Here is a 23,318-nt window from a genome sequence, read left to right as displayed (position 1 = left end):
TCATTTATGTATATAAAAACAATAACAGTGTTATCACACTTTCCTGGGGCAATGCTGACTCTACCCTTCTCTCTGATGAACACTCGCCATCGAGGACAACATACTGGTTCTATTACGTGAGAAGTATTCCAGTCGCTCACATATCTGAAAACCTATTCCATATGCTCGTACCTTCGTTTATAGTCTTCAGTTGGGCATCGTGCATTCCTGAAATTTAGAAATATAGAATCTGTCTGTTGTTCTTCATCCGCAGTTCACTGTATATCATGTGAGAAAGAGACAAGGTGAGCTTTATACGAGCGATGTTTTCTAAAACCGTTTTGTCCTTGGTAGTGTTCAGGAGTATCTGGTAGCAGATGCCTACGCACAGCTCACGTAGTTCCCATAAATTACGGGCCGTTGGTCTGTGGTTTGGAGCTGGCGTCCGATAGCACCAGATGTGTTCCTTCGGGCTCATATCAGACGAATTTTGTGCCCAAGACATGCGCTCACCATCTCGCTCCTCAAACCACTATACCACGATTCTCGACTTGTGACACGAACAGTTGTCCTGCTGTACACAGCCAAGGGGAAGATATGGAGTATGAAGGGTTGCAGATCCACATTACTCATGGTGTCTTCGATTACTACCACGGAAGTCCAGCGTAATACTGCCCCCACCAGGCAGTCTACTTCGAGCAGCGCGTCTTTCTAGAACCTGTTTCCATGGCTGACATCGTATCCGGTTACGACCATCGACTTACTATAAGAACAGTCTTGATTCATTCGATCAGGCGACATGTTTCCAATCTCCATGATCCCGCGGCCATTGCAGTCATAATTGATGGTGTCATTGGGTCAACATGGGAACACGTAGGGGTCATGTGTTTGGGAGCGTCATGTTCAGCAATGTGCTCTGAATGGTGTGTCCAAATGCACTTGTGACGTCCGCCGCAAATCATTGCATATCCTACTTTAGAGAGGTGACAAGTTTCTGACGTTCACGTCATGTGATGAGGGGTCGACGCCCAACGTTTGGTCGCCTATCGTTCTTCAACCACTTCCCACTGATGCTTACGACGGCAGCGAGTGGACAGCCGAAGAGCTTCGCAGTTTCCAAGACGCTCGTTCACAGACCAGAAAAACTATTAAAGTCGTGCGTGTCAGTGGATTTCGCTATTGCCCTTATTGTCACTAGAATGATTCCGTATTCATCTCTGTTCCTCATACGTACATTCCTTAGAGCGTCACGTGCTCACAGCGCCCCCGGGCGAGAGTGGGACTTGTGGTGTGCAGTAGTCACATTGTTTGTTCAGTCTATAGGGGATCCATTGCACAGAACGACGACAAATTTTAACAGGGTATTATTGACGTAGGGGGAAACGCCAAAGAAAAACAAACATTAACGAAAGTTTGACCAATACATGGTGATGTAAGCGACATAGTACTCACACCATCAGACGTGACTCACACGACTGTTCCTCAATTTGCGTCCGAGACACGCAGCATGACTGTCTCCATGAAAGATCGCCCGCGGTTGGTGAAGATCTTTTTCAAGAACGCTCACTGTGCGGCAGTAGCCTTGAAGAAGCTTTCGATAATGAAGAATGTGAAAGCAGTCATTGGTCCTATGTCTGCTAGGGGTCAGGAGAAATAGATTACAAAATTCTAAAAGAGAGATTATTTTGGTGCTTTGTGACAGACGGAGAAAAGCAGCTGATCCGACATCTGTCGAAGACGTGACCGCAGCATTCACGACAATACAAGAGGTAGTGTGTAAACATTCAGTGCACAGGGAATTACCCAAGCCTGCCTGCGAGCACGACAGAACATAATGAATTGTTATCCATGAGCGTAGAAAATCACTCATGTTCAGAAGTTGCTTCCCGTTGGCCTAATACCATGACAAACATTCGCTCTGGAATTACTTGTTCGCATGTAGGTGGGCAATGAACGGTCATGGAACATGCTGTGAAGGGTCGAAGCCCATTTCCAGCTCCAAGGATATGTCAATACGCAGAACTGCAGAATATGAGCAACGGAAAATTCGAGCTGGTACCACTTCATTCGGTAAAGGTGATTGGTGTGGATTTACGGTATCGTTTATCATAGGGCCGTAGTTTTTCGAGGAGATGCGTCCTGTGGGTCCTGTCACCTGTACCGTCACTGGGAAACGCTAAGAGAGTTTTGCGCACCAACATTCCAGTCCTTCCACTCCGCACGTTGCACAACCAGTGAAACGGGTGCTGCAGAGACATTTCGCAAATGCTAGAACTACCAGCCGTCATTTCCCTACAGTCTGACTGTCCAGATCATCTGATCTTCCTACGCGTGTCTCCTGGCTTTGAGGTTGTCTGAAAGGTGGTGTGTTCTTTGCTCCAGTTACGAACGTAGCTGAAATAAAGGCGCGCACTGTGCAACGTATTCTGAACGTGACCTCTGAGACACTCCGCTCTATTGTCGAACATGCTTTTCTTGATTTCAACTTGGGCAGAAAGCAGTGGAGAGCATATTGAACATGTCTTGCGCCAGTTTCATGACAGTTGGAAACCGATGTCATTTTGCTCTTTATGCGGTTTTAGTCCAAGGACAATTAAAAGGCTATGTAGTTTTGCTTTTTGTGCTGTTTTTGGCCTCAGGACAATTAAAAACCGATTTTTTTCCCATCGGATGTGGCACGACCTTGCCGTGGTGGATGGGCTTACCTGACTAACAGTTCCACGACTGTTGACTACCGAACTTGTGCAGTCATGCACATTGAAACAGTACTGTTGGTTTAAATTGCAACTCGCACCATGCGGTCGTATTGCGATTCGCCTGTCTCTTGAAGACGACCCCACTTACGTTAAGTTGATTACAGCGCCATCTATTGGTAAAATTTTCGTAATTTTTTTGTCCTAAAATATTTCCTCCTTCGTAAATAACATGCTTTTCAAATTTGACGACATTCTGAGCAGTGATTAACTTTGCACAGCGGTTTGAAACTGGAACATTAATTGTGGACACCCTGTATATTGACAAAAATGGGACTACGTTGCTAAGAACTATTTTCCTCGGTGTTTTAGTAGGGGGGCTATTTCCGACGTTCAACTGCGTTTAGACTTAGAGTTGGTTAAACCATATCGATCAAATTGCTGATAGTCGACGAGTAACGTACAACTGGGTTATTCTTGCTCGCAGCCAGAATGTGTTCCTTTAGTAATAAGTGTTGCAAAAAGACATTTTTTGTGAAGTATATGAAACTGCTCATCCGCCTCAACGAGTCTGATCAGTTTTTGTGAAATTAGTCGCAGCGTTAGGACTCAGTTCCTGGCTTATAGGCAGCTGTGCACCAACTTGCGAAGATACATAGTTCCTCAGTATTGCGAGCGATCTCATTTATTTTTCATCTAGTCATGAATTTCGTTAGAAATTGTTAGAAATGTATTGTTCATTCTCACAAGCTTGACGTACCTCCACATTTTGATAGGTTAAAACGTTTGAACACGTTCGAGACGGAGTCCAGTCTCACGGGAACGACGCTTTAATTTATTTGTTCTTTACTAGTAAATCTGCTCGCACCAAATTTTTCATACAGTATGCACAAACACTAGCTAAATGTAGCTGCTAAACTGTATCGTTATACGGCACATAGTTCAGGAGATATGGGCCAGTCCAGGGTATGGGTAGGGTCCGTCTCGAAAGTGTTACTGTACAAAGTCCCACTATTGCAATATATTTCCGTTTTAAAATGCTGCAATGCGTCCTTGTCAAAAACGTTTTAATGTAAAAGTGCGCTTTCTGAAGATGAGATACCAATTATTAAAATAACGTAGCTGTCCATTCTCGGACATTAAGTCGGGCAACTCACTACCTGTTTTACAACTTACAGTTATCAGAGACGTAACTTCGTACTGAAGACCTACGGCACTGACTCATGTAGCGTAGTGGACAGCACGCTAGCTTACGAGACAGGAGAGCCTTAGGCGATTATGCAAATGCTGGACTGGTCCCCAATTTTCGTCTCAGAGTGCACGGTATGCAAACAGTTAAAATACGACACCACACATAGCAAAGTTTACGCAATTCACAGACAGGTGGGTCTTACGACTTATCTCCCTCTGGCAATTTAAGGACTGCGACGACAGGAAGGGTATCAGGCTACAAATTTAAAGAAAATAAGTTTGACAAATCCTGAGTACAGCGGATGCCGTACTAGACGCAGTGAACGCTAACGGAAAGAAGAAGATTGAAGTCCGAGCACCACGTTAAGTGCCTAACGCAGAAAAATAACTACCAAAATTTCAAATGTTAACTTGTGTTATAAATGTCAAATCCTCTCATATACGAGGCCCTAAATTTTACAGCATGGCGTAACGGAATTGCGTCGTTAATGCCGCGGATATAGCCCAGCGAGATCGTTCAGTAATTAGAATCTTCGGTCCGGCTGTCCTAATTTACGAATTACCTGTTTTAACTAAATCATTTCAGACAAGGCAATAACGAGGTCATTCACGGTTAAATGGCTCATCTTTGCAGTCTCCCTACGTTCCCTTCACTTTCCCTCCCACATATACTCTCTCTATCTTTCTCTCTTTCTCCCCAATCTCTCCCTCTCTCTGTCTGTTCTTAGCTTTATTTGTCACTCTCTGGAAAGCTATCTTGATGAGATCACAAGGCTCGGATTTCACCTGTTGTAGATGCGTGACATTTTTATGATTAAGTAATTTAAACTTTGTGGTTCTGTTTGAGTCGAATTCCTAGGATAGGAAAACCATTTTTCTGACAACGTCAGATGAAGCAGGATGCTGCTTCAGGCACATCCTACTTAGGCATTCTGGAGACAGTAAGAGCCGTGAATGAAGCGTCGGTGTGCCCACGTCTAGACAAAAAAGAATAAAGATATTGTAGGGAGCAATGATATCAAGCAGTCTATTAGATATAGTGAAACGAATATCTGTTGCTAATATCAGTTCATATACTTGAAGAGGGGAGTGGGAGCGAAAGAATGAGAGCTATTGAAACAGTTTCTCCTCTTAGTCCAAAGTAAGCCGATTGACAAAGAAATGATTCCTAAGAAATCATGAATGTTCCACTACACACTGTCTTCGTTGCATTCAATTCACGAAAAAACAGTTGAATAACAGTACTAAAAATCACGTATTTTGAAACAGATAATAACTTAGCCAAAGTAGGCTTTATAAATAAAATACTAGAATATGGTTCTAGGAAATCAATTTAGATTCGAGCTAATAAAAAGTTTCAAATGAAAAAGCATGTGTGTCAGTTTGGTATTTATATATTTGTTTCCTTTGATTTGTGAGGTTTGTCATCTATTGTCTAAACAACATGTACCCAGTCTACTTTAACATGATGTGCAAACAAAAAATTCGTCTCTTAACCTGGTGTTCTGGAATCTCATTGTCAAATATAGTATTCCATCAATACAGAAATCTATCCTGATCAATAACACATAACTGTCCGTTTAAATACTGGTGCTGCACATCTTATCACCACGTCCCGACATCAGATTAGGACACATGTAAACAGGAAGAAATCCATCAGGGACGTAACGTTCTCCACGTTCTCATCGTGCTTCTTCCCTGTAATTAGATGTCTCCGTAAAGTTATCATTCTCGATAATTTCATAAATGTACACCACTTTATAATTTTTAGATCAGTTTATTTCATGATTCATGCAAGGAAACTCACATCAGTGGAACACATTCTGCATATCCATATCCTGACGTGCCTCAAAACGTCGCTCTTAAACATAAAAAACTGTTCAATTCATAAATTTCTTAAAACTATCGGTTATTATTTTAGCGTGGTATTTGCTTCTCTAAAACTTCTTATAGATAACGCCATTATGATGTTTTGCCCGCCCGGCTAGCCGTGCGTTAGGGGAAGGAGCGCCTGGTCCCCGGCACGAATCCGCCCGGCGGACTTGTGTCGAGGTCCGATGAGCCGGCCAGTCTGTGGATGGTTTTTAGGCGGTTTTCCATCTGCCTCGGCGAATGAGGGCTGGTTCCCCTTATTCCGCTTCAGCTTCACTATGTCGGAGATTGCTGCGCAAATAAGTTCTCCGCGTACGCGTACACCACCATTACTCTACCACGCAAACATAGGTGTTAAACTCGGCTGGTGTGAGACTTTCCCTGGAGGGGTCCACCAGGGGCCGAACCACACAATAACCCTGAAAGAGTGGTTCGGTGTGGGGTGGCAGAGGGGTGATGTGGACTGCGGTAGTCACCGTGGGGTTGTGGACCACTGCGGCTGCGGCGGGGATGGAGCCTTTCCGTCGTTTCTAGGCCTCATCTTAACATACAACACAATACAATACAATTATGAAGTTTTGCTCTTCGTGCAACATCCTCTGCGCCCCATCTCTCACACTGTTAGTCCCCCTGAAAAATACAAAGCCAATTCAATCTATGAGCCTTTGAAATGTGTTGTTCAATACGTCGTAGAATAGTGCATAACTGAGTATGACATGTCAACCTTCGTCTCTCAACATGATCCTCTGTCACGCACACACAAACATTCGGCAACCCCAACATTATGGTAAGGCACAGTCACACGTATCACTGTTCCAAATGCTTCTCATATATTTTGGATATGGTATGTGATCAAATATAGAGAGGACCATTTCCTGAGATGGATATATACACAGCGATTTCTATTCGAACCTGCAAGTATTTCACGAGTACGTCTCTCAATGTCACAGCTATATCATGCTTCTCGATATTCCTTGTTGTCTTACTTCTTTTTGCTAAATTGGTAACAATACAATCGCTGCCAATATAACAGAGGATAATTTGGGTGTAGATTGGATGAGTAGCACCTCATGTGTCAGAAAACCATGTCAATACATATTAAAAAATTTCCGCTTACGTCTATGACATACATTAGTTACGGATGATATTTCCAAATGGTGTGAAACGTAAACTTGTGAAATCACTTTTTCTACCGAACCTCTCCTATCGTGATGCACTCCAACGAGTAGTGAGAACGCTAGACGGCTAAAACTAAGGTTGCGTGTGCTATATCTACAACATATATCTGTTTGACCATGCCAGTGCATCATACACCCAATTATGAATGTTGCGTAACTACCATACACTGTATCTATTAGGGACGAAGGCTGTACATTGCAGAATCGGTATTCCAGTCAGTCAGATCGCCGTGAGGCACGAGCACCAGGCTGAGGTTACCCGTCTGGTACAGTACAGTGTCCTGCTGTGTGAAGAAGACAGAAAGTAACTGCTGCACATACTCGTCCGACAGGAATCGTCGACCATTCAAGGTTTTTTTTTAAGGGACCAAAGGCGTGATTACCGCATGAGGAGGGATCAGGAGTATAAGGCAGGTTCTCGAGTATTTCCCACTTGAGTTGACGAAACTTCTGCGTTACGACATTTGCATTAACGAGAACCAGCATCACCCACTGGTACACAATTCCACAACGGTGATTTTCGACAGACATGCTGTTCCATACACATACTTCATTCTTCGATGTATATATACGGATGTTTGTCCTTCGGCAGCCAAGAAAAGAACAACAGTACTTTGGTCCTGTTTGGTTGCATTTGGTAATAACGTCGCCACAGTTTATGTTTCCGTATATACGGCACGCACGTCGCAAAGACATTAATACCACACTACTCCCTTGCCTACATGTCGGTACTTAGATACTCGCAACGGAGTCGCGCTGCGTTGTGTGTATGCTGCAGCAACGCCCTAAAACGGAAACTGTTTGACCGCCCTTTATCTGCTCCTGAGTGCGCATACACTCCAGCACACTGCAGCAGAGATTAACCATAGTATCTTACCATAATATAAACATAAGGTAAGGAAGGAAGAAAAATTAGGGTTTAATGTCCTGACAACATCGAGATCATTAGAGACGGAATAGAGGCTGGGAATGTTGGAAGGATGAAGAAAGAAATCGGCCGTGCCTTTTGAAAGGAACCATTTCGACATTTGCGTGGAACGATTAAGGGAAATCACAGAAAACCACTGCGCCAACCTGTTCGGTGGATTACAAGTCTCCCTTATCTAACATCCCAGCCGTATACATCCATAAAACGGAAACATTCACCAATTTCTTCTCTGTCAGCTTTTTACGACTTTGGAAAAAGCTACCCTGCACTCTGTGCACAATTGAATCCCCTGTTGCCTGTAAGGCCTTCTGTCACGCTCATCACTTTTTCCGATGTATGAACGTGTACAGATTTTCCCTCTAGAAAACATTGAAGCAAATGCTCTGTCTTTTCGCAGCTACGTTTTATTCTCCTTTCATTTCTCAAGCAGTAATCTCACTTCATTTTCGCCTATCTTAATAATTTTTGTTTTATCGTATTCCTCTTTCTCACTTTTCTCACTTCTAATGTCATGTCCATTCCCGTTAGTGGGTGTCTTTACTGTTGTACCGTTATGATCTAATATAAACCGTCTTTTTCTCAGCTATTTAGGTCATAATGAATTCTAACTGTTGGTGCTGTATTATTACATGTTTGTAGTAATTAATGCAATGCAAAACAAGTAGAATGCCTTGTTAGATGTAAGAGAGGACCTGATGGGCCTAATCTCGCCAGGACAAATGAATCAATAAATAAAATATAACGGACCTTCTCTCTGTGCTCTTCCAGTCAGAGCTCTGCACCCCTCATATCACCATGAGGGTGTCTCCTGGTGTTGTGCGGAAAAATCTTTCTACGGCATACTACCTCTGTTAACCTCCACAAATAGTTCAGTATATATCAATTACAGTTAATAGTGAGTCCATGTATGTTGAGCAGCAGTACATTATATACGGTGTTAATAACAGTTTCTGGTTTGTCGGCAAGCGATGTGCTAGGTATCCGGCGATAAGAAAGCCAAAGCAAATATCTGTAAATAAAGCTGGGCTACCTCTGATTTTGGCCTGCCTCTATACTGCCAGTGGATCTGGGACGCAGTTACTGACGTAAATGACGCCTAGACACCTTAAGCGACATCTCTCATTCTCACAGCACCAGTCGCTGGTCTGAAACTTGAAGCGTTTCTCCTACCGGGATGTGATCCAGAATGTTTTTAAAACTGCCTATTCGTTCACACACTCCTAACCCTGAGCACTTCTGAAATTGTTAAACACTTTAGATCAGGTGAGAACATCCGAAATAGGGGCTTAATATTAAGTCCCCTGTACAAGTTCAACGGTTAATTATTTTGAAATGTTAGTTCTTGATTCTGTATTTTGACTTGACTGCGTTTTCCAGCTCACCTTCTTCCATATGCAAAATCTAAAGTTCTTGTAGTCTCAGAATATTTATAAATCCCAGGGAACGACTATAACCTTCAGTTACGTAAATATTATGCAATGTAAATTATTCTTCAAACCAATGATCACAGTTCTTACTATCGCACATCTAGATTCAAACTACCAAGGAAAAACTGTACACGTATTCTTCAAACCAATTGTACACGCAGTGTGCCTTGTTGTCCAAATCTATGTTGTAAATGTTTCAATTAAATTCAAACTCAATATTAAGCGATATTGATCGAAGCAGACGAAATGAATTAAAATACGTGCTTGGGCCGGGACTCTAACCCGGGTGTTCTTGCGTACTAGGCAGAAATGCTAACAATTACACAATTTCTGCCTAGCAAGCAAGAAGACCCGTATTCGAGTCCCGGCCGCAGCGCAAATTTAATTCATTTCGTCTGTTTCGATCATTATCGTAGATAATAAAAAGAGACTTAAATGTCTCAGGAAAACATTTAATTATAAGATCAATATCAATCGTAACAAAATCTTGGTGTTGTGCACCATAATAATATTACGTCAGTCAGTCAGCTATGTAAAGGTAAGACTGGCGTTACAGAGCTTAGCTTCATATGACGAACAGCAGCACTGGCGTCCCGATGCCCCATGGCTGCCAGAGCACTGTCGCCCTACTGTCGCTACACACACAGTCCAGAACGCGTAGTTTTCTCTCCCAGCACTTCGGGATACTACATGACGTCGTCATAAAATCAGTGTGACCACCGTTCATCGCGAAGTTGGATGTCGGCTGGTGGCGTTGTAGGAGCGTGACACGTTAAGGAAAGCATATAAGTGGATGAAAGACTGATGGTGGTCCGTTCTAGAGACAACACGGACCTCAAATGGGAAAAATCTACTGACATTAGGGACTTTGACAAAGGTGATATTAGTATTACCCAGCGCATGTGAACAGGTATCTCGAAAACGGCGTACCTGGTCGAATGTCCTCGTCACGGTGTAGGGAGCGTCTGTGGGAAATGATAGATGGACACTGAAACTACCACTGGGCGATAAGTGGTTGGGGTCCACGGCTCTTCACGGAACGTGGACTTTGGAGGCTCGTCTGCTCTGTAAAGCAGGACAGGTGGCGATCTGTGGCAACTCTGCCGAAAGAGCTCAGTGCTGGTGCACAGATGTGTCGGAGCACACCGTTCATCTTACGTCGTTGAACTTGGGGCTGCACACAGACGACTCCCCCGTGTTCACATGTTGACTCAACGACATCGTCAATTACGATTGCAGTGGCAGCGGGATCGTCGACATTGGACCGTGGATCAATAGAAACGTATCGCCGCGACGGATGAAACACGTTTTTGCTACACCAGGTCGATGGTCGTCTCCACAAACGCCGACGTCGAGGTGAGCGGTGGTACTAAGTGTGCACAGGGCGAAGGATGCAGGCTAGTGTGAGCAATTGTGCTTTGTGAGACATTCTGCTGCACTCGCATGGAACCTGTGGTAGTAATCGAAGACGTGCGCGCTGACAGCTGTGGATATCCTGCACCCCTACATGCTTGATGTCTTTCCCGCCGGCGATGTCATGTTCCAGCAGGATAATTGTCCCTGTCTGAAAGCCAGAACGTCGCTAAATTGGCTTGAGGAGCATGGTAATGTACTCATGTTGATGTCTTGGCCACTATGTTCGCTTGATGTAAATCCAATGGAACCCATCTGGGTCGCTATCAGGCGCCATCACCGCGTACACAAGTCAGCGACCCGCTGTTTAACGAAATTACGTGAGTTGGGCGTGGATATCTGGTGCGACATACTTGTGACTGCATCCTGCTACTCATGATATACACTGTAAGACAAGAAAAACGATGCACCACGAAGTTATGAAAACTGGCCACAAATTGATATTCGCACAAGTACCAACGAAAAATGCAAAACTGTACACTTTTGAGGCCGATGAATCAATGTGTGACAGTGCAGCCCAGTTTCCCCACGCACCTGGCAAGAATAGTAAACAGGGACATGGCGATACCTTGGCATAAAGCCTTTGCAAATTTCATTCCGTGTTCGCAGACAGTAACCATGCTTCACAGACAGGCGCGTGTACAGTATACGCAGACGTCATCATTTGAGAGAGAACTTGTAGTTGGGCTCAAAGAAGCCGGTTGGAGAAATAGGCGGATCGTTCGACATTTATCGAGGACGGATGCCACTATTCGACGATGATGGCAGAAATGGGTGAACCATGGACGAACACAGTATCCAAAAGGAAGCAGTCTGCCGAGAGGGACGAGGGAACTTGACGACCGTGTCATCGTCAGAGAGGCGCTCAGAACTCCGGATTCATCACTATCCCACGTGCTGAGCTCACAGCGCCCTTTACGCCGACTACCATTAACCTCTGCACACGAACAAGCCAGTTTGCCGTAATGCGGGACACATTCAGCCTGGAATCTCATTGAATGGAGGTGATTGCCTTCAATGAGTAGATCTGCTTCTAACCGAGCGCCGATGACCATCGAAGACATATCTGGAGACCCACTGGACGTCGGTGAGATACCAACCTGGCTGTCATCCACCATAAGGCCCAACAACCAGGTGTGGTGGTCTGGGGTGCCTTTTCATTTCATAGCAGGACCCCTTTGGTTATCATCTGCGGCGCCCTTACAGCACAGCGGAGTGTCGACGGTATTCTACGTCCCATTTTGTTGCCCTTTATGGGAAGGGCCCTCAAACCAACTCGGGACTTTGACTATCAAACATACCAATTGGACAGAATTTCTGAAGATATCACCCAGAAGAACATCCAACAACTCTATGAATCGATGCCAAGCGGAATAACTGGTTTCATAAGGACCAGTGCTAAACCAATGCGTTATTTATGGAGCTCTTTCTCTGTGTACAGCTTACGTAGGCGATTTCTGATAACTGTCAGTCCACGAAACATCGCAGTATTTGGACATCGCCACCTTGTGTAAAAAAAAATAAAACGTCGACTTCCTTATCAGAAGGATAAATGGTGTTTTCAGAGAGTTTTTTTTATGAATGCTGAACTAACAGATACGCATACAGTACTGTGAAAGTCTCATTCATGTAAGAAAGTAACTGAGAAATGAGTTGGCAGAGCATGGATAAAAATCAATAACGATTAATACGCAGAACACATTTTGACACTGCAGTGAAGTGTGTGCTGATCTTTGGAAGAAAGGCAATGAGTGCTGACTAGTTTTCTTTTTCAGTGTATTTCGCGATTTTGTAAGTGTGATTCTTAACAGGCACTACTGTCTCTGATCCTTGCAGTGAGTTCTTTAACTATCAGATCATGATCAGTGTATTCTTCCCACGACTTTCTGTCGCTTTTCAAGTAAAATTTATGCTGCTGCCGCGACCATGGACATTAATAGTCACACAGTTGCTTCCCTGGGCAGGTAATGCTCCTGCCTCTGTCGCCAACGCCACTCGCTCCCTCTCGCGTGCGAATTCTTGATACCTGAACTAGATGGAAAGGAAAGACACATTTCGTTATCTGTTACGTGCTGAAAGTAATGTGTTACGCAATGCAGTCTGCGAGAAATGAATAAAATTCCGTGCCGGAGAGTAAACTTTAGCCCCAACATTTGCCTCGAAAACACTCTCAGGGCAGTAAAGCGCCCACAGTGAATAACTTCTACATTCACAACTCGTTATGCGCCTCAGGATTCAAAGCCTGTGTTATCTGAATATTTATGTGATGTAAGACACAGGAAGTTACATCACTTCATTCATTATACGACACATACATAACATTTATGAACGGGTTCTGCTGAGCAGTCATACGGTGAATGCAATCCGTTACCACCAGAGAAAGAAATCGATTTTCAATCTTTAGTATTGATTTACTACCAATTGTAACAGGGGGATCCTTACACCTCCGTTTGCTCAAAGAAAGAAAGAGACTGCTCTTCGGTTTTGGATTAAGTGCTAACGTATCACAGAGACTTGCTCATAAAAAAAGTAGCTGTCTTACAGTTTTTGAGCTTCATTGATGACTGTAAGCTATAGAAATAAGTGACTATTTGAGCTTTTGATAACGTATCTCAAAACAAGGCGGAACAATGTTGTAAAAAATTGACTGACAGTATTGTACTAATTGCAATTTTTAAGTTATTGGCGATGTTAAGTTGCAGTCCCATGTGAGTACACTAGATAGAGTGGTATTAAATGACGTGGTACAAGCAACAGTTGCGAAACGATGGGTTATTCATGGAGCAATTACTGCCAGAAATTTGCAAAGCTATGCTTGAGGAACAGATGTGAGGTAAAATTGTACAGAAGAAAGTAATAAAGCTGTTGTACTTAACTGAAACAATGTGTATATTTGCAGTTAAAAGAGTATATTGCACAGGGAGAGAGTATAGCCATGTAGGTTCTTGTTATGAGGCTATGTCGAAGATTCAATCGAAGGAAAAATTATTTGTGTGGAGGTTTGTAGCATAAATTGTAAAAACAATCCACTGATCAACTGAGTCGTTCGTTGAATTAAGTAAAACTGTAAAAATAAAATTGCCATGGGCTGACATAGTTTCAAATTACGGCCCCTTCCGAAATAAGACACTGGTCTGTTGACTATTGGGTCACCTTTCTCAGTGACCAACAGAATGACACAAAAATTATCGTTAAACTGATGTAGCTCTACTGTTAAAACATCACTTTTCTATAGAAAAGCTATCACTTTGTGAAAATAGTGTGTTCATACGAAACTTTGATGAGATATAGCTGGAATTTGTATTCATGGCATTTCGACGGGTTCATACGAAACTTTGATGAGAAATAGCTGGAATTTGTATTCATGGCATTTCGATAGAAAGTTCTATGACAACACAAAATATTAGTTCAATGTTTATTAGATAAGCTTTAAGAACTATTACACCTGTCTTGTTCCTCTCTCCTAACAGCATTGCCACAGTGGTAACACCGGTTTCCGTCAGATCACTGAAGTTAATCACTGTCGGGCTTGGCTAGCACTCAGATGGGTGACAGCTCAGTCTGCCGAGCTCTGTTGGCAAGTGGGGTGCACTCAAACCTTGTGAGGAAAACTGAGGAGATGTTGGACTGAGAAATAGCGGTTCTGGTCACGAAAACTGACTACAACTTGGAGAGCAGTGTGCTGGCCAAAGGCCTCTCCACATCTGCATCCAGTGACGCCTGTAGGTTGAGGATGACACAGCGGTCAGTCAGTACCATTGGGCCTTCCGAGACCTGTTCGGACAGAGTTTTTAGTTTTAGTTTTTCTACTCTACATCACTAGTGGCCCGCAGGAAGAAATCGTAGATTTTCAAATGAACATGTATAACTTGCTCTTCTGTACCAAGACTCATAACTTCTACAATTCTTTTGTGGGTAAGGCAACAAGTATGGAAGAAAAACATTATTTTGTAAGTGTTCTCCATTGGGCAGAAACAGATGATATGAGACAAGACAAAATATAAAACACTATAAACACATTTTATTCACATTTTTGTGGTATTTTCATTGTACATGATTGTCAATCGTATTTACAGAGAGATTTAGCCGGTAGGATAATCAGTAGTGGAACTTGGCATGTGGTGTGGCGAGAGCAGCATGTGCAGTCTTGAGGGGCGCGCCATACACTCCAGCAGCAGCTGCTGGGGACAGTGGGTAGCCTCCAACACCTGGTACTGCACCTGCTGGAAGTAATAAGTCATGTCAGCAAGTATGCAACTCAAGCATGACAGAATGTTGATATCAGATAATGACATATCACAGCCTGCTGAAAAGCTGTAATTGGTTTAGAGAGATATGGATCACTGTTGCTCCTACTGTCAACAGCCAATATCTAAGGAACTCGGCGTAGATTTTGTGTTTCCTTACAAAAATGCTAATGCTCAACGAAACTACATGCTGTCTCTGATGAACTCGACGTTACTATTACCCTGTTCTTGCAGTGCAGCCACACACGTATTTTGATTGGACTCAAATGCTGAGGTTGGGACTTACCAGCAAGAGCAGCCCGAGCGGAGGCGGCGGCAGCGGCGGCCGCAGTGGCTGCAGCGGCAGCGGCAGGCGACCCAGGAGGAGCGGCACTCTTGGAGACCACGGCATTGAACCCGACACCGGGTGCGGCCGTGTAGTCCACAGTGCGGACGCTGCCGTCGGGCTCGACCAGGCTGTAGCTGCCCTCCACCACGTCGCCACTGCGACTCTCCTGCTGCTGCTTGGCGTCGCCGGTCAGAGCGTCGCTGACGCTGTAGCTGAAGCTGTACTGCGGGTTGGGGTCGTAGTACGGGTCAGCCAGCTCGGCGGGCAGCCCACCGGCCAGGCGGCCCAGACCGGCGTAGCGTGCAGCGGCCAGACCGGCGTAGCCAGGGGCGACTCCAGCGTAGCCTGGAGCTACACCAGCGTAGCCAGGAGCGACTCCGGCATAGGCCGGCAGACCAGCAGCTGGAAGCCTGGCGGCAGCCAGTCTAGCGGCAGCTGCTGCAGCTGCCGCAGCTGCAGCAGTGCTAGCAGCAGCTCCAACTGGAGCACCTGTGGGAAGTGTAACGAGTTTGAGGACTATATATTACATTATCATTTGGAACTTCCTGGCAGATTAAAACTGTGTGCTGGACTGAGACTCGAACTCGGGACCTTTGCCTTTCGCGGGCAAGTGCTCTACCAACTTAGCTACCCAAGCACGACTCATGCCCCATCCTCACAGCTTTTAATCTGCCAGGAAGTTTCATATCAGCGCACACTCCGCTGTAGAGTGAAAATTTCATTCTAGATACATTAACATTTATTAGTTTCATGACGTGTTTTAATCTATCAAGAGACCAAATGGTCCTACAAATTAAATAATAATATTTCCTGTAGTTCAAGAGACAGACAAATCTGTTTCAATTGGAACCAATTTTGCATACATGTTTCCCTAACCCAACCTGGTAATCCTTTCGGAGAAAATGTGGAAACCAAACCACATGTCATTCATGGTGACTCTTCAGATCAGTGAATTGTGAAAACTGTTAAAGGCTAACGGAACATTTAAAGATCTGAGTAGGATTCGAGCCCACAACCTTTCAGCTTCAAACCATGTGCTTTACCACCGGACCAGCAGGCCTAACGTAACATAGATGTGTAATTAATAACATATCCTGAAATAGCAGTATTAATAGTCAAAACAGTAACAAGATCTTCGGAGCTTTTCAATTCCATATTGTCTCATAACATTACCGATGAGTATTAAAACAGTGTGATAGGCTCCAGAAGTTTATCCCAGTTGTTATTCTCTCATACTACATAGTTCTTTCACTGTTTATCGTACAGTAGTTAATCACTAAGTCACTGCTAACCAAAGTAGTACATAATAATACTATTCAAGTCAATTTACATATTCTTCCGATCATACAGCGTTGGTATTTTCCTATAGATACCAAAAAATGGTAAGCATATTTTGCCGAATGAAGAGAACTGTGAATCATTTCCATGAGATCGTAGTACAGAAAAGAATGTGACATCCTTATATCGTGCCAAAGACGACAGCGAGTAAGGACACATTTTTACGGTTAGAACATATCAAACGATTGTAGAGCTGAGCATAAAACTAGAGAATATTTTCGACGTTCCTTGATTTCATACTGCACATTTCACATTCCACGTCCATTAGTGCTACAATTGGTTGTGAACTAGTGTAAGGAATTCTTTACAGCCCAGTAGTTTTTATGTTATTATACACTACTGGCCATTAAAATTGCTACACCACGAAGATGTCGTGCTACAGACGCGGAATTTAACCGACAGGAAGAAGATGCTGTGATATGCAAATGATTAGCTTTTCAGAGCATTAACACAAGGTTGGCGCCGGTGGTGACACCTACAACGTGCTGACATGAGGAAAGTTTCCAACCGATTTCTCATACACAAACAGCAGTATACCGGCGTTGCCTGGTGAAACGTTGTTGTGATGCTTCGTGTAAGGAGGGCAAGTGCGTACCATCACGTTTCCGACTTTAATAAATGTCGGATTGTAGCCTATCTCGATTGCGGTTTATTGTATTGCGACATTGCTGTTCGCATTCGTCGAGATCCAATGACTGTTAGCAGAATATAGAATCTGTGGGTTCAGGACGGTAATACTGAATGCCGTGCTGGATCCCAAAGGCCTCGTATCACTAACAGTCGAGATGACAGGCATCTTATCCGCATGGCTGTAACGTATCGTGCAGTCACGTCTCGATCCTTGAGTCAACAGAGGGGGAAGTTTGCAGGACAACAACCATCTGCACGAACAGTTCGACGACGTTTGCAGCAGCATGGACTATCAGCTCGGAGACCATGGCTGCGGTTACCCTTGACGCTGCATCACAGGCAGGAGCGCCTGCGATGGTGTACTCAATGACGAACTTGGGCGCACGAATGGCAAAACGTCATTTTTTCGGATGAATCCATGTTCTGTTTACAGCATCATGATGGTCGCATCCGTGTTTGGCGACATCGCAGTGAACGCACATTGGAAGCGTGTATTCATCATCGCCATACTTGCATATCACCCGGCGTGGTGGTATGAGGTGGCATTGGTTACACGTCTCGGTCACTTCTTGTTCACATTGACGACACTTTTAACAGTGGACGTTTCATTTCAGATGTGTTACGAACCGTGGCTCTACCCTTCATTCGATCCCTGCGAAACCCTGCACGATCGCATGTTGCAGGTACTGTACGGGCCTTTCTGGGTACAGCAAATGTTCGAACGCTTCCCTGGCCAGCACATTGTCCAGGTCTCTCACCAACTGAAAACGTCTGGTCGATGGTAGCCGAGCAACTGGCTCGTCACAATACGCCAGTCACTACTCCTGATGAGCTGTGGTATCGTGTTTGACTCAATGCCCAGGCGTATCAAGGCCGTTATTACGGCCAGAGGTGGTTGTTCTGGGTACTATTTTCTCAGGATCTATTCACCCAAATTGCGTGATAATGTAAACACATACCAGTTCTAGTGTAATATATTTGTCCAATGAATATCCGTTTATCATCTGCATTTCTTCTTGGTGCAGCAATTTTAATGGCCAGTAGTGTAGTATTGTTTATTCGGTGGAATGGAAACTTTGAAGGGGATGCCTCGGTTTACAGCTGTGGAGAGTCGGTATTTGAAGCCAATAGTGTGACAGCCGTACCTGCGAGTCCCAGACCCAGAGCCGATCCCCGCAGCGCTGGCGCCGCCGAGTAGGAGACGGCGGGCGCGCCCAGGTAGCCGGCGCTGGCTGCTCCCAACAGCGCGCATGCGCACAGCAGCACCTGCAAAAAACAACACAGTGTTTCACAGCGACGAGATTCGCAGACAACACCAGTCTGTACGATATTAGATAGCTGAAAAGAAATATGTGTACTTAACTTTTTATGCTTATTTCAAAGCTGTTCTCAGCGTCCTATCATATGCAGATGTAATAATCAAATAAAGTTTATTTTATTCTGAGTTATAGGTATTTTATTAGGACGGTAAACTAGGATCACGAAAATACCGTGATCTTTCTGTGTGAGAGAGAACCTGAGAAAGTAAAACACAGTGGAGTGGAAATGTTTGACTAAATTGGAGATAATTTTTGCCTCGCTTTAATGAATTCTTGTGTGAGATACTTGTAACCCATTAAAAATATTACTTCTATCACCACACATCAAACTGAGTTTGATAAAGAAGCGTGTGCAAGTTCTTCCACGAGATAGATTCTGCTTTAATTACCTTTGTACGAAATTTGATGCTAGAATTTTTGTTCATCCTCAAGTTCACAAACTGATGAATGATCATGTACCTGAGAATTTAATGAATTTTATAGAAGAAGATGCATGGAATGCCTCAAGTCTGTTACTGAAAAATTTCTGCGGACTACAAAACATCCAAATTACAAGGAAACTGTCGAGACCATGTTGGAATATTTCAAGAAGTTAGTTCGTAACACAAGTGCAAAAGACTAATTCCTATACTCACATATTGACCACTTCCCAGAAAATCTTGGACATTATAGTAAAGAACAACTAGAACGCTGGCACCAGGACTTTAAGGGGCTAGAGGAAAGGTCATAAGGACGATGGAATTAAAAGTATGGTGGCCGACTATTGCTGGTTGATGAAGAGGGACAATAAAGATGATGTTTCTGTGAAGAAATCAAAAAGTAAATACTTTTCCATATTACTTTAAATACCTCTGGGAACTGTTTTAAATCTATAACCCATACGTGAAAACGATAAACTGTACGTGCAAAAGAAAAAATCGACTTGTATTTCAGGACATCCACTGAAGATGCCTTGCAACTAAGGCGAAACGCGTCTGGATACACCCCCTAAAATAAAGAAAACAATGTGCAGCATGCAGACGACTAGTTTCGTTTGAAATATTGTAATTTATACACTCCTGGAAATGGAAAAAAGAACACATTGACACCGGTGTGTCAGACCCACCATACTTGCTCCGGACACTGCGAGAGGGCTGTACAAGCAATGATCACACGCACGGCACAGCGGACACACCAGGAACTGCGGCGTTGGCCGTCGAATGGCGCTAGCTGCGCAGCATTTGTGCACCGCCGCCGTCAGTGTCAGCCAGTTTGCCGTGGCATACGGAGCTCCATCGCAGTCTTTAACACTGGTAGCATGCCGCGACAGCGTGGACGTGAACCGTATGTGCAGTTGACGGACTTTGAGCGAGGGCGTATAGTGGGCATGCGGGAGGCCAGGTGGACGTACCGCCGAATTGCTCAACACGTGGGGCGTGAGGTCTCCACAGTACATCGATGTTGTCGCCAGTGGTCGGCGGAAGGTGCACGTGCCCGTCGACCTGGGACCGGACCGCAGCGACGCACGGATGCACGCCAAGACCGTAGGATCCTACGCAGTGCCGTAGGGGACCGCACCGCCACTTCCCAGCAAATTAGGGACACTGTTGCTCCTGGGGTATCGGCGAGGACCATTCGCAACCGTCTCCATGAAGCTGGGCTACGGTCCCGCACACCGTTAGGCCGTCTTCCGCTCACGCCCCAACATCGTGCAGCCCGCCTCCAGTGGTGTCGCGACAGGCGTGAATGGAGGGACGAATGGAGACGTGTCGTCTTCAGCGATGAGAGTCGCTTCTGCCTTGGTGCCAATGATGGTCGTATGCGTGTTTGGCGCCGTGCAGGTGAGCGCCACAATCAGGACTGCATACGACCGAGGCACACAGGGCCAACACCCGGCATCATCATGGTGTGGGGAGCGATCTCCTACACTGGCCGTACACCATTGGTGATCGTCGAGGGGACACTGAATAGTGCACGGTACATCCAAACCGCCATCGAACCCATCGTTCTACCATTCCTAGACAGGCAAGGGAACTTGCTGTTCCAACAGGACAATGCACGTCCGCATGTATCCCATGCCACCCAGCGTGCTCTAGAAGGTGTAAGTCAACTACCCTGGCCAGCAAGATCTCCGGATCTGTCCCCCATTGAGCATGTTTGGGACTGGATGAAGCGTCGTCTCACGCGGTCTGCAAGACTAGCACGAACGCTGGTCCAACTGAGGCGTCAGGTGGAAATGGCACGGCAAGCCGTTCCACAGGACTACATCCAGCATCTCTACGATCGTCTCCATGGGAGAATAGCAGCCTGCATTGCTGCGAAAGGTGGATATACACTGTACTAGTGCCGACATTGTGCATGCTCTGTTGCCTGTGTCTATGTGCCTGTGGTTCTGTCAGTGTGATCATGTGATGTATCTGACCCCAGGAATGTGTCAATAAAGTTTCCCCTTCCTGGGATAATGAATACACGGTGTTCTTATTTCAATTTCCAGGAGTGTAAAAGATACTGCGAGAATGGCCACCACAAGAAACTTGTTAAAGAAGTGAAAGTTTGAAAATGAAATGTATCAGAATACTTCTCATAACGTTTGTATAGCAACTGTTTTAGTAGTTTTAGTACATGGCAAAAAATGAAACAACTGTTATAAAAATACAGACCTTGATTGAAATTTTATTAATATTTCTCCTTCAATTACCTAAATTTTATAATATGAGAGCCTATTTTGTCAAATATCCTGACATGATAGAATGAAATGAAAGTAATTTTCGAACTCACCTTTACCAATTGACCCTAGAACAAGCTTTTCTTTCAGAATTACTCCTTCAGAATTTTTTTATAGAAAAGTTGCTTTGTTTTACCTTCAATATTATCTCCAGCCGCAAAGATTGTAAAATAAAAGTAACCAGGTTGCTGAGAAATCGTACAGCTATTACCTTCAGATGGACGTTTTACAAAACTAGAGTCAAGTTAGGTGCAGCGATGGTTGGTGTTCTCGGAAGATATTACAAAAGGTTTCCATCATGAGTTGATCAATAGTGGAGGATATGAAATCGTAAAATCCATTTACGTAGTCTGTGGATCTGATAAGGTTCTTGCTAATATGAAAAAAAGAGCCAACTCAACTACGCGATCAGCTCTCACAACATTGTCCCTCGTTGACGACCCACCACTGCGTCACTCTCTGCAAGGGCCGTAATTCTAAGAATGCGTAGAGGGGCATACTGGTCTCCGAGATGTTAACACTAAGTTTTGAAAACTAGAGCCGCTACTCCCCCTTCAATTATCCTGGTGATGATGAACGCTTCTCATTCTTTTCCCTTCATCAACGAAAAATCCTTGTCAGTATCAGGAATCTAAGTGAAGTCCACTGAATAAGAGGTACACGCTGAATACATAGTTACTAAAGTAGACGTTAAAGAAGAAAGGCATGATTTAAACTTGACCAAAAAAAGGCAAAAAGTGCAAACCTGCGGTACCAGTCAGTAATGACTCTTATAAAGGATGAGATAAAGAACATCGTAAAATGAGCACCGGATATGGTAGTTTGCTGCTCACGGTACTTACTTTTTAGCCTCGCAGAACTTCGAAATGGTTACAATACGCAGAACAAGAGCTAAAGCGCATCGACAAGGAGAACAGCTGACTCAGAATAGCAGCGAAAGCTCAAGGATGTAAACAGCTGATTTTAGCTTTCTTTATCTTCAGCGGTTGCTTGAAAACGTACGTTAAAGAGAACCAAAAACCAACATTTTCTGGATCACCGTTTTTCCTCACTGTAATGACGTCGCAACACATAAAAGAAGAAAAGCGTAAAAACTGTACGGAGACGACGTGGCTAAAAGGAAGCAAGAGAGAGAAATAATATCTGATGTGGCCGACTCTAAGCTATGTGGTTGACAGTGAAGGAAAAAACTGCGATGAAAATTCATAGCGTGAAAAGCAAGCACAATCCTGTCTTTAGTAATCATACTCACTGATGCTGCCCCAGAAGTGTAATATACAGTGTACGTTTTTGGGAAGAGGTCTTCAATGACAACAGACTTGGTAATATAATGAAATGTCATATGTATGAAAGAAGTATGGCCTGGGAAATTGAAAAAGGTAACGTCGCCGTAGACGTGATTAAACCGAAAAATAATAGCGGGAATGAAGCTAGTTAAGGAGTCATAAGCAATAAGTTTAATAGTATGAAAGGTCCACTATGGAACGCAGAGTCTCATAGGGCCTTTCCATAATTACTACATTCACAATAATTAAAAATATTAAAAGGTGAAACGTACTGTTGGGCATTTTCTTTAGGTGAAGTGGGCTGTTTACTACGATTGAGTATCTCTCTTAATTAACGTAGAGGTAAATTACTACTTTTGCCTCCAATTTGAGAATTCCTGTAGGTATACTCTACATACGTAATGGAAATTTTGTTGCAGCAGTCTTCAGGTTTCCTAGCCTTGCCGCTGGCCACCTTACCTGGAGAGCCATGACTGTGTTATTAGAGAGGCTTGTCGACGACTGACCAACTGGTGGTTACCCGGTCCATTTATAGTGGTCCGCTGCCCCTCCAACCCCGCTGGAGGCGCTAAGGACATCCCTGACTGGCAGAGCGAGCACCGGTGACGCAACCAGGGGAATCTGGTTCGCCACGCCTGCTACGTCTGGAAGTCTCTCCCGTGGCCTTCGCATGTGACCCTCCCTAACACTCTGGTTAGCAACGCCGAAAAGGGAGAACCGCAGCGTTTACCTTCCTGCGAAATTATCGATAATTCTTTGCAGTACGGACAAAACACAGATGGCAT

The 23,318-nt window shown here is 44.3% G+C and overlaps 1 protein-coding gene across 1 annotated transcript; it reads right to left on the bottom strand.

The window, feature by feature from the left end:
- Positions 1-14,682: 14,682 nt before the first annotated feature.
- Positions 14,683-23,030, bottom strand: LOC124794773 (cuticle protein 21-like). The gene is made up of 4 exons (XM_047258403.1): positions 22,993-23,030; positions 18,370-18,490; positions 15,215-15,745; positions 14,683-14,901 (listed from the first exon to the last, which is right to left on the bottom strand). Exons 1-4 carry the CDS (start codon positions 23,002-23,004, stop codon positions 14,780-14,782), a joined length of 786 nt encoding a protein of 261 aa, XP_047114359.1. The 5' UTR covers positions 23,005-23,030; the 3' UTR covers positions 14,683-14,779.
- Between the last annotated feature and the right edge of the window lie 288 nt (positions 23,031-23,318).

The sequence above is a fragment of the Schistocerca piceifrons genome, chromosome 1 (genome assembly GCF_021461385.2).
Source record: "Schistocerca piceifrons isolate TAMUIC-IGC-003096 chromosome 1, iqSchPice1.1, whole genome shotgun sequence".
In the NCBI taxonomy this organism is placed as follows: Eukaryota; Metazoa; Arthropoda; class Insecta; order Orthoptera; family Acrididae; genus Schistocerca; species Schistocerca piceifrons.
The sequence above is the reverse complement of the archived record's forward strand: the minus strand, read 5'-3'. Positions and strand labels throughout refer to the sequence as shown.

Bases quoted from the DNA above. Each gene is read 5' to 3' on its own strand.
- LOC124794773 (XM_047258403.1), bottom strand. The intron at 15,746-18,369 runs GTACGGCTGTCA...CACTTCCCACAG, and splicing joins TCTGGGTCTGGGACTCGCAG to GTGCTCCAGTTGGAGCTGCT. The intron at 14,902-15,214 runs GTAAGTCCCAAC...TACTTCCAGCAG, and splicing joins CGCTCGGGCTGCTCTTGCTG to GTGCAGTACCAGGTGTTGGA.